This window comes from Corythoichthys intestinalis, chromosome 9, assembly GCF_030265065.1.
Source record: "Corythoichthys intestinalis isolate RoL2023-P3 chromosome 9, ASM3026506v1, whole genome shotgun sequence".
Classification (NCBI taxonomy): domain Eukaryota; kingdom Metazoa; phylum Chordata; class Actinopteri; order Syngnathiformes; family Syngnathidae; genus Corythoichthys; species Corythoichthys intestinalis.
Window position 1 is genome coordinate 30,170,502 of NC_080403.1, and position 17,189 is coordinate 30,187,690.

The 17,189-nt window shown below is 37.9% G+C and overlaps 1 protein-coding gene across 2 annotated transcripts in view; it reads left to right on the forward strand.

The window, feature by feature from the left end:
- The first annotated feature begins 215 nt into the window (after positions 1–215).
- Positions 216–17,189, forward strand: part of pdzrn3b (PDZ domain containing RING finger 3b) — a 170,633-nt gene continuing 153,659 nt past the window's right edge. Inside the window, exons 1-3 of one of the 2 annotated variants that reach the window (XM_057845246.1) lie at positions 216–1,047; positions 12,566–12,652; positions 14,911–15,018. In XM_057845246.1, coding sequence (XP_057701229.1) covers positions 334–1,047; positions 12,566–12,652; positions 14,911–15,018 — 909 coding nt within the window. In that variant the 5' untranslated portion in view covers positions 216–333. The remainder of the gene's footprint in view (positions 1,048–12,565; positions 12,653–14,910; positions 15,019–17,189) is intronic. The other variant, XM_057845247.1, reaches the window with a different exon arrangement.

Consider the following 17,189-nt stretch of genomic DNA (forward strand, 5'->3'; position numbering starts at 1 on the left):
ACTTTCCCCCCAAATCATTTAATAATTAATTTTATTTATTTATTTAATCCATTTAATATTATTAATGTATTATTTTTCGTTATTTATTCATAACGGTTCCGACACTAACTTCACGCGAAAGCAACGCTCCTTCCTTGAATTGACAAACTTCCGAGCTGCACTCAAACGTACCAAAAAGTAAGTCAATTACTACAGTTGACTTTGTTAGACGACCCTCGGAGCACTAGTTGGTGTGCGAGCGCTCTTCCGATGACCAGCTAAGAACGCCCCACTGCTCCGTCTCTCGCTACGGGGGTGGGGAGCCCAGAAGTTTGGATTCGGCCTTGGTAAAACATGGGATTCGAGCTGGACCGCTTCAATGGAACAGTAGACCCGGATTTGAAATGCAATCTGTGCAATAAAGTTCTGGAAGACCCGCTGACGACTCCTTGCGGCCACGTCTTCTGCTCTGGCTGCGTTTTACCTTGGGTAGTCCAGCAAAGTAGCTGTCCCGTTCAATGCCAACGAATCTCCTCCAAAGAGCTGAACCACGTCCTGCCTTTGAAAAACCTCATCCTGAAGCTGGACATCAAATGTGACAACCATGTGCGAGGCTGCGATGCGGTGGTGAAGCTGCAGGATCTGGCTGAGCACGCCGGGATGTGTGACTATTCACCGGTTAAGTGCAGGAATAAAGGATGCAGCGAGGTACTCAGCCTTCGGGACATAGATGCTCACATGCGGGAGACGTGCGACTTTCGGGTGGTGGGGACCTGCGAAAGCGGTTGCGGCTTGACGCTCACGCTCAAAGAGCAGCGATTAAACGACCACTGCTGCGTGAGAGCCCTGAAGGCGCACAACAGCGTGCTACAATACAAAATGATGTGCCTGGATAGCGAGTTCAAGAAGCAAACTATCGAGGCTAACAAGAGGGAGAAAGCACTTTTGGCACAACTTTCCGCCGCTCATGGTGAGCTGCAGATGACGGCGGTGAAATACCAGAAAAAGTTCGCAGAGTACAGCGAGAGGATTGACTCTCTCACCAGAACAGTGACTTTCTCCTGCAAGGTAAGCAACAAGCTGCAGTCCCTAACTTTGTGCAGAGTGCTTTTGCAACTTTTGAAGTCCCAAAAACCAAAGTAGTCCGGTGTCACTATTGCATCCAAATACAACTCCACCTGATTCAGGTTTACTTGTTTATAGGTCAGAGTTTACACTACAGTGCTCTCCAGTTAGGCTCTGGCTTGTCTGCTTTGAGACATGGATGTCAGCTGTGCCTCTGGCCAGCTGGCAGTCAAGAGGGGGAGGGCCAAATATTTACTGCAGTTCTGTCCACAACAAGAGCCAGGTTCTACTTATGTAGCATGCTTGTTTGGGGCGTCCTGTCATCCGAGGGTCACCTTTTGTTTAGACAGTCAAAACAAACTAAAATGATGAATCTACTAACACCACTTTCAGCTTCAGTTGGAGCCTTTGGTTAGACTTTCCAAAGATGCTTTGTTTAAATAAAAAAAAAAAACGGTTCTTAGTCAGGGAATAACAAAAATAAATAAAAATGGAGCTTGCCTTCAGGTAAAACACTCCTGCTTTTGTCCACAAGCACAGCCAAACTCAACAAAAACTGAACGCTCGTTTGGGCTGCTTTAAGACCACATAGATAAAATAAACATGAAAATTGGGGAGAAGAGGGTAAACCTCGGTTCACTACATTTCTCACAGATTAATTAACGTTAACAGTAGAAAACGCGTACAGGAGGACACTTCTCTCTAAGCAGCTTCCTACTTGAGTTTTGCAGGTTAGCAAGTTCACACAGTTTAATGTTATGATAACTCTGATGCATGTCGGACTTTCAGTAGCAAAATTAGTGATGTGTTCCCCAAATCCACAACATTGACATCTTTTTACATAACTAACAGTGGCTGCTGCTGGCTGGAAAGAAAACAAAACTTCGAATATCCCTCCTCTTTGAAGGGGGTGGAGGAGGCGCCACGTTGATGACATGTTGTCTGTGTCGGGGCTGTTTGCGTGTGTGTGTGTGGGTCAAGTCATCGGCCAATCAAACGTGCGTTAAAGGGGGGGGGGGAAATGGACCGGCACAATCAGCAAGTGAAAAGGAGTAAATGTAAGTCTGAACATGTTGAAAATTCACTTAAAAATGTTGGGGTTAATTCTATTCTAACAACATATGGGAAGACAATCTAAATGACCTATATAACTAAAGTAATTATATAGTGCAAATAGGGTTGCTTAAAAGTTGGTGGGGACAATTTGACCATCCTGAAAAGTTGGTAGTGTTATGTCCCTACCGTCCCTATGCAAACCCACGCCCTTGCAGTACACCATCAACCAATTATGTAACAAAAAAGTCTATAAAGTACTTAAAATGAAATATTGATAATAGACATGTGCCAGAATGATATTCTGACGGTATGATGATTTTAAATCAAAATATTACGATTTCCCGGTATCACAGTTACAGCTCTAAAATGTGTTACTATGAGATATCTGGGTTAAAAAAAAACAACAAAAAAACTTTTTTTCATTTAATGGGATTTTTGATTTTCAAAACATACGGTTGTGGTCAAAAGTTTACATACACTTGTGAAGAACATAATGTCATGGCTCTCTTGAGTTTCCAGTTATTTCTACAACTCTGATTTTTCTCCGATAGAGTGATTGGAACAGATACTTCTTTGTCACAAAAAACATTCATGAAGTTTGGTTCTTTTATGACTTTAATATGAGTTAACAGAAAAAGTGTAAATAGTAAAAAAAGTAAAAAAGTAAATTGTATCATAAGTATAATGTTAAGTTAAAATATATATATCTTTTAAATAACAAAATATTCTAAATACAATTAAAATAAATGCAGTTCTTTAGGTGAGCCTAAACCCACAGCTCAACATTATTACCATCAGAACAAAAATAATTGAATTATTTTCCATAAAAAAACACGTGTGTCTGACTCGTATCATGTTTACATTATACATACAATCTTTCTCAACACAGACAGATGCCAGAGAGAAAAAAAAGACCAAATGTTTTACCACCGCGAGACACACTAAACACGCGGCCATCTGTAACTTGTCTGTAGCCGAAGTTTTCCCAAACCAGCAAGTTTGTTTACTTCGATCAGGGAAAAAGTTCAGGAGTTTCACCTCCCCCAGCCATCGTGTAGCACAGCTGACTCACTGTCACTGAGCAACAACTGGTGGGAGAGGGTTGAGCCTTATAGCTGCAAGCGAGGCAATTTTGGGACATAAAAAATAGCAAATACCTTAGGGACGTTATGACGGAAAATTTTTGCAGTTTTAAAACCTTGACGTTTCCTTACCACGGTATACCTTGAAACCGTTAATCGGCACATAATTGATAATCCAATTTCACTTTATTCAACAAATAATATGAGACGGTTCAGTTGAACCCAAAACTCTTCTGTTGATAAATACACCACCTCCTTCATTTACATGAAGGACCATTTGTTTATGCTACGTACAGTGGTACCTCGACATCCGATCACTTTGACACACGATCTTTTCGACATCCGACGTAAAATTTGACTCGCCATTTGTTTCGACATCCGACGACATGCTCAAAATATGCCGATTTATGACATAGCTGCAGATTCTTTGTTTCACCGCAAGATGGACGGACGGTGGATTTTCTTGTGAGAGAAATCAGCACGGGTTCCAAGAAGGTTAGTGCGGGTAGTGAAAAAAGGAAAAAAGCAACACTTACCATTGAAATGAAGATGAAAATGATAGAAAAATATGAGCGTGCTGTGAGTATCTGTGACCTGGCTCGACAATATGGCCGTAGAATCTCTACGATCTTGACGGTCCCCCTCCGACCTCCGTTTCTTTATAAGTTAAGGTGACAATTATTACTATGGTAACATCACCAAAGAAATCGCCAGCTTCATCAGGTTTTTAATCACTTATTTCAGAACTTGTGCAATACAACACGCCTACCGTCCGCCGCAGTTGACGCCAACAACAAAACATTAAAAGAGTAAGTAAAATCTTTACCCTTTCTCTCTCTGTCACGTAAGCCACGCGGTGCGTTCAGGTACAGCACGCAAAACACCCCTGCCACATTAGAACAATAATTACATTATTACTCTGGATTATTATTATAATTATTATTATATTATTATTTTGATTTTTATTTATAATTCATTTGTTTTGCTATGTGTAATTACCATTTGTAATAGTACAAGTAGTATTAATTAAGGATTTAGAGTAGGTTTTTGGGCTGTGGAACAAATTCACGGAATTATAATGTATTCTGAAAATATTGCTCGACATTCGACCATTTCGACTTACAAACAAGGTCCTGGAACGAATTAACTTCGTATGTAGAAGTACCACTGTATAACTAAGCATCACTTTAAGATGACCAAAGATACAGTACATTATTTGTAAGAATGAAATCATTCTTAGTTCACTTACTGTAAGTGAAATTGGCTATTTTTTTTACCCACAGCAAAACTGATGATCTGTCACAGGTCACAGCGCAGTAATGTTTTGAATCACAGTGGGTGGGAGTTACTGGAAGTTCATTTTTCAGGTTCATGCCAAATTAAAGAATCAGTTGAATGAATTGTATTTGGCTTGAGTGTAAAATACATTTTACCAGTTAGTAAACTTCAGTGTCACAACCCTAATCAAGTAAAAATAAACGACATGTTGGACAAAGCAGTTCAAAAGCAGACGAGAGTGAGTTTACAACATGATTATTTTCTATTCACACTAACTGGACACTTTGTTGCTGTCATTCGAGGGGACACAAACTTAATAGTTGTCTTCCATGTGCAGTTCATATAGAGATTTTATAAAAAGTTCATCCAGAATCCATCCATTATATTTTCTTTTTTTCCCCCTTTTGATGTGTTTGTTTAATCAGTGTGGGTGGAATTGACTCTGGGCATGAAATTGTTCATGGTGGAATAAGAGATGGTGGTGAGCCCTGTAACATAGTTGTTTGATATCCTTGCTTTGACAACTATGTCACAGTTCCACTGATATATTGTACACATTCATAGCACCATTCTCAGGGTAGTCCACTGTTCTGGCATGCCTTGAACAGGCATAAAAGAAATGACAATTTGTGTCGAAAGTGATCTACATAAAGCGATAGAGGTGTGCACTGCCCTCACGATTCGATTCGATTACGATTCGGAGGGCCACGATTCGATTCGATTCGATTCAGAGGGCCACGATTCGATTCGGTTCGATTCAGCAATGCATCACGATGCATTAAAGCCTGGGATGCATTAAAATGCTAAAGCAAAGCATATTTTTCGTGAATCATGAGGCAACACAAGCGGTCAGACATTAAACAACTTTTTATAGGCTCTTGTGTGATTCCTGGTTGTAGTCAAATGAAAATAGTAATATATATTAAAATTGAAAAAAAAAACATCACAGCATTTAATTAGTGCTTTGAATGAGACCAGGGCTTTCTGTTTTTTTTTTTTACACACAGTAGCAGCCTTTCATTTTTTACACACCGCATAAGTTTGGTCAAGTTTCCCACCAACCTCATAGAAGCCAAAATGTCTCCATATGCCTGCTTTCAATGTCTTTGGTGCGTCAATAATCTTTCGCGCTCCCTCTTTCTCCGCTTCAGCCATTGTTGTTATGTCTTATCTCTCTGCTTTCTCGATTGCCACTGCGCAATTGCGCATGTCTGTGACGTTACTCCCGTGAGGAAGCAGATTTGGGTTCCTCGTCCCCCCTGCATTGCTTGTACAGTAGCTCCCTCTACAGGTAAACATGAGAATAATAATACAAATGGGGAAACCAAATCCATTGCATCACCGGAAGATTTTTGAACGGACTTATATATTTTAATATGTGCTGAATCGATTCGGCTTGTTGCCCGCATCGAATCGCATCGTCCATGGCCCGCATCGGGATGCATAGCCGCATCGATTATTGTTGACACCAGTATAAAGCGACTAGTTGTTTTTATTTGGTTTATCTTTGTTGTTTGGGATGTATCTCAACTGTTCTGTCTGACATTCAGACTCTTTTTTTTTTTTTGGGGGGGGGGGGTTATTTTTATATATATATATATATATATATATATATATATATATATATGTATATATATATATATATTAGGGCTGTCAAAATTATCGCGTTAACGCGCGGTAATTAATTAATTTTTTTAATTAATCACGTTAAAATATTTGACGCAATTAACGCACATGTCCCGCTCAGACAGTATTCTGCCTTTTGGTAAGTTTTACAGCAAGGCTTTTTGTGCTGTCTAACAGCGAACTCCTGTGGTCGCTTTGCGACATGGTTTATTGTTGTCTTGCCAGTTCAATATGGCTGCACGACGTCTCGGGCTGACGCCTACGTTGTAATGTTGTGCTTATATGATCCTTGGACAAGATTTTTCCGTAAGTATGGTTGTTGTAAATAATGTACATATTATGTTAGTAAGCGAAATGTTATATTTTTTGTATGAGACGCTTTTTGGTTATGTTTAGTGAACCTGTATAGCGTGCTAAGCTAACGTTGTTGCTAATGCAATGCTTGTGTACTTTTTTTTTGTAGTTTTACGACGGTCTAAAGAGGACAATGGTTTGAGGCCATTTTATTAATAAATCAGATGAAAAAGGAAGAAGTCTGATTATTATGGCGTCGTTCACTAGCTGTCTACCTTTGGAAAAAGTAGACACTTCGGAGTGAGGATAGCATAGACAGATTTAAATGACAGTAGAGTGAAATGCCCACTACAGTCCTTATGTACCGTATGTGGAATGTATATATCCATCTTGTGTCTTATCTTTCCATTCCAACAATTTATTTTACAGAATATATATATAATTTACAGAAAAATATGGCATATTTTATCGATGGTATGAATTGCGATTAATTGCGATTAATTACGATTAATTAATTTTTAAGCTGTAATTAACTCAATTAAAAATTTTAAACGTTTCACAGCCCTAATATATATATATATATATATATATTTTTTTTTTTCATTAATCTTTACTCTGCTGACCTATAACATTATACTAGTATAGCCCCCAAAATAAGTAGCAGCAACAAACTGCGTTGGTGAGGAGTACAATAGTCCTTATTCACATGATGTCATACCCTCTCCCGGGTTTGCCAATAGGAGTGTTTAGCTCTGTGAAACTCTATTGAGTTTATATGGACCACTGAGATCTACAAGGGAAAAAAACATTCAATTTCGCAAGGTGTAATGAAGATTAATATTATTTACGATAAGGCAATATGTTGTCTTGCAAAACGTATTGTGTCAAGCGACGTGGAGAAGAATGAGACAGTTTTTATATTTCACTCTTGCTGCTCTTGTGCCCCATACACTGGAAGACCTCAAGAGACAGTTCATTTTATTACACAGAACACACACAACATAACAACAGCAACCAGGACTGCCAGTGATGGTTGCCAGTGTTTTAATCTTACTTTACAAAGTAATTAGTTACAGTTAAATATCATCCATTACCATTAATATCAAGAGTAGGGCAAAATTGTATCCTCCATGACAACACATGTAACCTGTAGTAGTGTATTTTCTAATCACACTGCCACGTTGGTCCTCCTGTGAGACTGCAGAAGAACTAGCTATGCTGGACTGTTATTTACATAGCCTATGCATGGGGTCTAAGGAGGCTACCAGCCTGCTAATGCTGTCTCGTGTGAAGAGCTATACGGCCTCTATGGTGAGGGGATGGGGGAGGCGCAGCGGCGACCAGATGGGCTGAGTATCAATAATTTTGCAATGAAAATATTATATCGGTACGCACCATTTCAGTATAGAAAATGTGATACTTTTGACAACCCCTTGGCTATTCATTTTTGTATATTGTAATTTATTTTATTATTATGTTTAAAGCAGACTGCACCATATTTGGCATACTCTTCCTTCTCTGCTGCTTCATGGATTTGATTATTTGTCAGAGGTTGGGGGAAGGAACCATAAAGCATGTGAAGACCATCCTAGTCTGGTCCAAATTAGCCATGTGTTAGTCAAACTCTGCAACATTTATCTTCAAGATTTTTACTGGACTGTTCATGTACTGTACGTTAACAGTTTTTGTTGAACTGAACTAGTAATTCAGATGAACTAAAATGTAAAAGTGTTGACTAAAATTTTTCTGGATGGACACCGACTTTTTCTTGAAATGTTTATACCCACCCTAACTGTTCAATCTTTTGCTGGCCCTTGAGACTTCACTTAAAAGTTATGGCAACTTTTCAAATTTGTGGCTTGTAAAAGTTGAAAATGATGTTGCTCTTTTATTTTAGTTTGTTTTATTTGATGCAATGTGTGCCTTTGTAGAGTATTTGCTTATGAATTAAAGTCAAAGTTTTCTTGCGTCAACTATGTTAGGTTCAGGGAAACACCACTCAGTAGGACAGTATAGAACCCTCGTACTGGTCAACCAAACCTGACTTGAGGGGGCAATTAAACCTCTTGGAGCATGTTGTTCTTTGCCCTCTATGGGTTAGCCTTAATTGATTTAGTATTGAGGTCCAATATTATAGGCGAGTTCTGATTGACACAATCACTCTTCTTAGAAAATATTGAAGGCTTGACTGTAAATTACAGTACTTTCAAGTGCCCTCTGCCTAACACCAAATTGATAAATTTCGTTGTCATGTGCTATTCATTAACTACACAAAGGATAAAATTGTCTTTAATTGTTGCAAGTCAGACATAGTTTCAATGAATAAAGTCTGAAAAGTGTGACTGTTGCTCTCTATTGTTATGCCAATTCACCAGTGAGAAAGGGTTTCAGAGGAAGTTCTCTTATTTTTACCACCTCGAAATACCTGATGCTTTAGGAAATGCACAACCTCCTGAAGAGATTCACCTCATTTAGTGATGCAAGCTTTGCGAGAGTGTTTGCAGATGTGTTAAAAAAGTGCTCCTTAATTACTCTGAGGTCATTCTAAAGTCTCGCAGACTAAACGTTAAAAGCATCTATAAAATCTATCCAATTTGTTTCAGGGCTTTTGGCAGATTTTTAGTTTTATCAGTCTTTTCTTTCTTTTCTTTTTCAGTCTTATCTTTTATTCCTATTTATTAATATTATTATTTATTTATTCATTTAATAAATTGTCTTTTCGACTTCACCTTTTGCTGAGGGTTCTGTCTTGTTGACGTGAAAGCATGTGTTGCTAATGGTGGCGTGACACAATGCAGGGTTCTGCATTCCTCAACAGCTTGACATGCACATGATGGCCTTTTTCAAGTCTATGGCAGTTGGGACGCTGTACATGCCGATAATATCTATGATTTATATATAGTCAGTGTAACATGCATGGAGTGTTATAATGGGAGCGACTCCATCATGATCTAAAAATTAGTTTAACACTTAACACTGTGAAATATTGTATGAATTTATAAAAGATTAAACCCAGACAGTCATACCTTAATTTCTAGGCGGAATTCATTTCAGTAATTTTTAGATTGGAAGTACTCGTAAAAATCGGTTCTTGCACTTTTTGTATCATATATACAGTATATTTTCTTTAGCAATCATTACTGCTTGGGGACATATCAGAACTCATACATAGAGGAGGAGATACCTACTCAAGGACCATGAAACATGGCTGTCAGAATAATTTTCATGAAATAGTTCCCTTCCTTTTTCCATTTTCAGATTACACTAAGAATTAGGAGTATACGTATCTACTTCATACTCATGTAGTTAAAGGTGTTGTATATAATTTAGTGTTCATTACACAATGAATTTTGGTTTTGTTTTGGAGTTTAAGCATCAATTCACTTCGCAAGTCTATGTCCTGTCAGGGATAAATGCTGTAGTAATTTTCCCTACACAGCTACCTTCAAATGTAATTATATCTGCCCGGCACTACTAGTTACCTTTTACAATTTTAAACTGTGAGGCCTCAGCAAGATATGTGTTAGAAAGCCAAAATTTTGGGGTGCTTCTTTGCTACCCATAACACACACATGTACAGTGAGGAACAGAAGTATTTGCACCCCTTGTGATTTTGCAAGTCCACCTACTTAGAAAATAGGTAGAGGTCTGAACTTTCAATCATAGATGCATTTCCACTTATAGAGACATAATCTAAAAAAAAAAAAAAAATCCGGAACTCACAGTATATGATTTTTCAAATATCTATTTGTAATTTAGTGGGGTTTATAAGTATTTGTACCCCTGAGAAAATCAGTGCTAATATTTAGTGCAGAAGCCTTTGTTTGCAATTACAGAGGTCAGACGCTTTCTGTAGTTCTTCACCAGGTTTTCACATATGGAAACAGGGATTTTGGCCCATTCCTCAGCACAAATCTTTTCTAGATCCGTCAGTTTTCGGGGCTGTTGTTGAAAAACACGAAGTTTTAGCTCCATCCAACGATTTTCTATTGGTTTGAGGTCTGGAGACTGTCTAGGCCACTCCAGAACCTTGATAGGCTTTTTACGCAGCCACTCCTTGGTCAGCTTGGCTGCGTGCTTCAGATCATTGTCATGTTGGAAGATCCAGCCACAACTCATCTACAAGTGTCTGACTGAGTGTGTTAGTGTCCACACCTGGTCATAGTTTGTCACTGAACATATCTAAAAAAAAAAAAAAAAAAAAAAAAAAACCTCCAAAAACCTGCAAAGAGGTGTTTGATGCATTGCCTGTGCAGAGGTTTTACAAGCATCAAACAAAAAGCATGGACTTGAAATGATCTATTTTCTCTTCACTCAACTGTGCATTTCTTATTCGAGTTTTAGGCAAATTCTTCTTCGTGAGCAAAAGATGGTTCTTCTTTGTGTTTCTAAGCACTTTATTCACGAGTGTAAGTCCAAGCACTTCTTGCTCTATGCTGTTTGTTCCAAATTAACAACATTTGTTAAAAAAAAATAAAAGTGAATGACAACAAATGTACTATCTCAACTGAAAGGCAAAACAGTCTGAAAGCCATCAGTAGCATTCTGAGTCATACCTGTGTCATAGACTTCATAATGTATTGATTAGACATGGGGCCCGTGGCCGATTCATGGTGGGCCTATCCCCGTGAAAGCTGACCAAGTGGAAACACAGACAAAGAGCTTTTTCTGTTGAAATTTCTTTTGAATAAATGCTTAAATCCCTGAATTCTTTATAGATATGGACGTAAAACAGTCTCGATTCTTGGTTTAAAAAAAAAACAAAAAAAACGTGCAAGTAGCATTTATTGTGTGTAAATGTTGCGAACTATGAGGCTAGTCAGTAAGGAAATTAGCGGCCGCCATATGTAAAGAAAGCTTTTTCCGTTGAAAATTATTGTGAATAAATGCTTAAATCCCCGAATTCTTTATAGATATGGATGTAAAACAGTCTCGATTTTTTATTAAAAGCAAAAAAATATATAAATGCTTAAATCCCTGAATTCTTAATATATATACCGGTAGACGTAAAACAGTCTCGATTCTTGGTTAAAAGCAAAAAAACGTGCAGGTAGCATTTATTTTACGTAAATATTGCGAAGTTTAATACAAATGCTGTAGCGTCTAATTTCTCTGATTGAATTTTTTCACGTTTCAAAATGCATGTATGGTACGAAAAATATAATAATTACCTTGAATCCTCGAACAAATCACTCCTGAGACAATCCTTCCTGTTTGTATGCAGTGCAGCTTTCATACCTTTTCAACCTAAATCTGGCATTAAATCGCTGCTAATAATTGAAGTGGAGTGTGGGACGGCCCCCTTTGGAAAGGCAGGACGTAGTGAATGGCGAATGTGTCCCGTCAATACATTATGCCTATGCCTATCTATGTCTATTTAAGTCAATGCCTGTATACAATTTTTCCACATTTTTACGTCAAGAAGTCGAATAGTCATCAGTTTTGCCATCTTGTGCAAATGCTTTGAAGAGCTTCCAAGAGTACACTATTCAATAAACTGCAGCAAGGGAATTTATAAAAGCATGTGTTAATTGGAATTGACAATTTTAAATTTGTCGTTTTGTTTTTGTATAAAAAGAAATCATGCAGCCCTGAAATTGGCTGGTAACCAGTTCAGGTTATACCCCGCTTCCTGCCCATAGTTCACTGGCACCTCCGCCACCCTCGTGAGGATAAGCGGTACAGAAGATGAATTATAGAAATCAAGCAAATAGTTTCCCAGATATGCAAAATATAAACCTGAAATAACATATTTTAAAAGACTAATATTTCGGAGGGGAATGCAAAACCTTGTGTGTCCTTTTCATTTATATTCCAGGAGATTGTGGAGAGTAAATTGCTCTTATGGAAAGGCATGAAAAAAAGAAATATTTACAAAAAAAATGTAGAAATCACAACAGTAAGTTAAAAAAAACAAAACAAAACAAAACAATATTAATAATTGAGCTGATGTCTTACAAGTCACTCGAAAGACATTTGAGATTTGCCAAAATGTCGGGAACACCAACGTCTTGGACTTCGGTATTTTTGTAATGTAGTGGTGTTTCTATTTTTCACTATGGCTCTGGTCAGTCTTATGAGCATTCCAATTAAGATTCTATGGACATATTCTATAAATTTGAGTCAATACTGGAATGAAATTAATAACCTGCTGTCCGTATCCACATGTCTCTATGTGCTTGTAGGAAAGAGATACTAAAAGCGTGGCAGTTGTCCTTCTTCGTGAGGGTGGATCTCTGGGATTTAACATCATGGGAGGAAAGCCATGTGCGGTAGGTTAAATGCAGACCATCTTGGAGGTTTCATCTCCCCCCTAGTGATCAGACAAGTGTCATATGTCAACCCAGGAATGTAAAGCACACACTTAAAACACCACAACCCTCCTCTGTACGACTGAATTTAGATGGTCCAGCACATTTTCTGTCTCTGTAAGAATGGTACTGCATGATTAAATTTTATTGTATTGGGTTTGGTTTAGACCCAATACAGATTGGAGAAAAAAAAAAGAAAAAAAAGCTATATATACTGTAATTACTTTTATGAGCGTTAAATATAGGGTCATGTCTGTCACCTGATTTGTTTCTCTAATTCAGGAAATGTTGGTAGTGAGTTTAGTCTAGCTTGTACTCCCCCAAGCTGCCATCTTTTCTTATTAGAGTAAGTCAGAATTACAGTATGATGCCACACACTCACTGGAATAAAACATTTTAACAAGGAGAACATTCTTGTTGCTGTGGAAGGCAAACTGTATTTTCCGTTTCTCCTTGACGACATTCAAGTCCGAACAGGTTTTCAGCAGCCACAGTGCTGCCATTCTCTTTAGCGACATAGATTAGGACATAAAAAAAAAAATATATATATATACGGTTGGAAGTTATAAAGTAATATATGCGTAAACGGCTCTTTTGCCAACACTACTTGCTGTCATGAAAGGACCATGCAACAACCTCATGAAAGCACTGACATAATACTTGGCCTTTGCCTTTTTACCAACCTCAAAACCAACTGTCTGTGGAAGAGGCTATTAATTAAGACAGAACGAGTTAATGTCCATTTAGCTTTTGACATTGTTTTTTCATGTGGCTGTCATTCTGGCATAACTGCTACAAGCAATCAGCTTCCAGGTTTTGTGGTCTCTACTAGCCCTTGTTTATCTGCGAATGTCAAGGGTTAGTCATTGTGCAAGGCGCTGAGAGCTAATTTGCAGGAAAGTGATTTAAACACTGCTACTGTATGCTACCTGGAAAGAGGGCGGGAGTAGACCAGAAATGGTTACTTATAGTTTGACAGGTGAGGACTTTGATTAAAATGCCCTGTAGTGCACACAGTATGTACGCATCATTGATTTTGAAGATAATTTTAATAAAGGGCTGAGCAGCACGTTTGAGGTGCTGAAAGGGTTTAATGCAGACTGCTATATGTCCAGCAAGGGTGAGGTCATTTGACCAGTAAAACAAGTTTGATATATGTGATTGATATAGTGCATGCAAAAGCCAATCATTATATACATTACTGCGCAATAATAATTATTGCTTTCTATTGCATGTTGGCTGCATCAATCATAAATGCTGCACAGCAGGTGACTGTATATTGTTGGACAATTCCCTGTATCATTTACAGGGCTGGCATTGTTCACTAGCTTTACAATCTTTAGTATCCTTACAATAGCTCTCTGTACTTACTGTACACCCCGATGAAAAGCTTTCAGTTCTCATCCTGCTGAATGCTGAAGTGTCTCAAAACCTTTGACCATGGTTGAATGTTTTATGTCCTAAATGTATTTTTTGTTATAGTGTCTGGTTTGTTCCAATACTAGAGTGTCTATCCACCGGAAACAAAGTCCATGTTAGTTTCTAAAATGCTTGGCCTGCTAAAAGTATTTGATACTATTCTAATGAAACACCAAACTGAAAAAGAGATATAAAGATATAGGTGTAGGCTACAGTTTGCAGCTTCAGCAGGTGACAAGCACTCTCTAAGAAGAAATATAATACTCTACTATGCGACAAATTAGATTTCAATTACAAATGAATAGGTACAGCTTCCCGAATCAAAACAATGTTTTTTTACATCATCGTCTGTCATGTATTTCCAGTCATTTAAGAACAACTACATAAAAAAAAAAAAAATTCTCTTCATTTTCAACCTTAATTATCTTGCAATCCTGATAGAAGAGAACACATTAAAAATAGGTGGAGCTTTTGACATTTAACATGACTACTCACATTTTCTCATGTCCTGTCAAATACCACATCACCACAGAACTCTGGATCTGTTATTTCAGAAGCCTAAGTGCTTAGCAAATTAAAGGGTTTGGCGTTAAATATGCTTCCTTTCTCATAATTTGTAACTAGTAAGCCTTACAAAATGAGATCGTTTCATGTGGGCCCATTTTTAATGCCTTCACAGTAAGAGTTTAATTGCATGTTCCTCACACCCTAAACTTTTTTTGTCAGACACTGCAGTAAATTTTTCAGTTCGTACATGTCATAATTACCTCAGAGTTTGATGTATGTAATTTCCTTCATAGGATGACAATGACAGCACTTCAAGTGAGGGCATCTTTGTGTCAAAAATCATTGAGAATGGACCAGCCGACAAAGAGGACGGCCTTAAAATCTACGACCGGATTATAGAGGTATGTGACTCCCTATCCTGTCACGTGAAAGGGAAAATTGGAAATGATATTGCAGATGGGAAGTTGGATGATGTATCATGCCTATCAACACTCGCTGAATATTTATGTCTCACTGACCACACAAATCACCTCTAGATGACAACATGACAACTCAAATCAGCATTTTGGGATTTCACTGCAGCCAAGAATATGAATCCTTTGTGTAATAGCAAGAGTTGAAACATTTAGTTCTCAATGCAACACTTCAGCATTAAGTGTGACTTCACTGCTGTTAGACCAAAATTAATGCAATTAACGCAATTACGTAATGTAAAACCAGAGGTTGGTAATAATTTACTCTATTGCATTTGCATATAGTAACACTTTTGAGAATAATTTTATTTTTAATTAAGCGTTTTGGGGAAAAACAAGAACAGAAGTTACTCAACAGGTACTGTACTCAGTTTTTTACCTGGATAATAACAACACTTTACTCAAAATTAAAAACTAAGCATTAACATGACTATATAATTATTGCCTATCCAAACGCTTCTGGGGAAAAGTAGTTGACTTGAAAAAGACTTGAAATATTCCATGGTCAGCTGTCTTGCTTTTAAAATGATTGGCAGAGTAATGTCCTCCTCGCCCTTTTAACAAAATCTTTTGTGAAAAGGCCAGCTAACCTCAAGGTCAACTTGTGGAATAAATTCGAAAAATTCAACTCCACAAAGGATGCTTTTATCTAAGTTGTCATACATAATCTTACACAATGCTATACTGAAAAAAGAGGTTTCTGTGGACTACTGCATGCCGCAAAATGACATGTATGGTTTGTCGCGGACTTTATTGTCAAACTTCGGTGAAATTGCGCTAAGCTTTTTAACCAATGCACTGCTAACAAAGATGTTTGTGGAAAGCGTTCAGAAATAAATACTGTCCTCTCTGTCACTCCTTTGCTTGAAAACTACATGTTGACATGGGCTCAAATAATGGTGCAACATATGGTTTGGTTTTAAGTGCATCTGACCATAATAGCAATGTTTGTCCTTACTCAAATGATACAATGTACCGTATGTGTCACATTGCAGTATGGCCAGTTTGTTTTGTGCTCGAATACAATGATATACTTGGCTGGGTGTGAGAGAAAGCTGGCTATGCAAGTAATCAAATAAGCACTACCAAAGTTTTGTTAGGCTGTGGCAGAAAACTTGTGTTTGAAATGAAGTTCTTACGTTGCACTGTTTATTACAAACAGTGTAGTTTTTGGCAGCCCTTTTAATTTTCGTCGTAGTCTTAGTCTTTTGGAAGAAAACACTTAGGCCTATTAGTCTTGGTCGTATTTTAGTCATTTCAAAATGTGTTCATCTTCGTATACTTTAAGTCTACAATTCTCAAAATATTTTCGTCTATAAACTTTAAAAGTAATAAATCAATCAATAAATAAATGGTTTGACATTGACAGACGAGCACATAATTGTAGTCTACAAGCACATTACCACCTTTATGATGATAATACACACTCAGCAGGAAAACAGCACATTATTTGCAATTAATTAAAGCCACCTGGACGCCACAAACTGTATGTAAAACGTTTTCCAGGAGTTTAAGAAGACATTCACCACGCTAAATGCAAACGCAAATGCTATGCTGACGTGAACGCTATGCTAACGCTACAAGTTAGTTTAGTGTGTGATGATCACTTATCACTTATGATCAACCTGTAAAGGCTAAAGCAGGGGTCTCCAAACCGGTCTTTGAGGGCCGCTGTGGGTGCTGGTTTTTGTTCATACTGATCAAGCACAGACCTTTTAACCAATGTGGTTTGTATTAAACAAGCAGCACCTGACTGCAATCAACTGATTACACTTATAAAACACCAGATTGGCGAAAAGGTGTGGTCTTGTTTTGTTGGAGTGAAATCCTGCACCCACTGCTGCCCTAAATGGAATAGTTTGGAGACCACTGGGCTAAAGCAACATGGCAGATCTTGCCAGGATAAGAAACCAAAACTTACCAAGCAGTACCTGACCCATGTTTCACAAAAGGAGCCTTGAATGTGCACACACTTACTCACAGGTGTGTGGGCCGTGGGTCGCAGCACGTCACATGAATGAAACGACCAAACACTGCCAAAATGCAAGCTAACCACACATACGATAAGAAAATGTCACACATTATGAACTTATGACGGA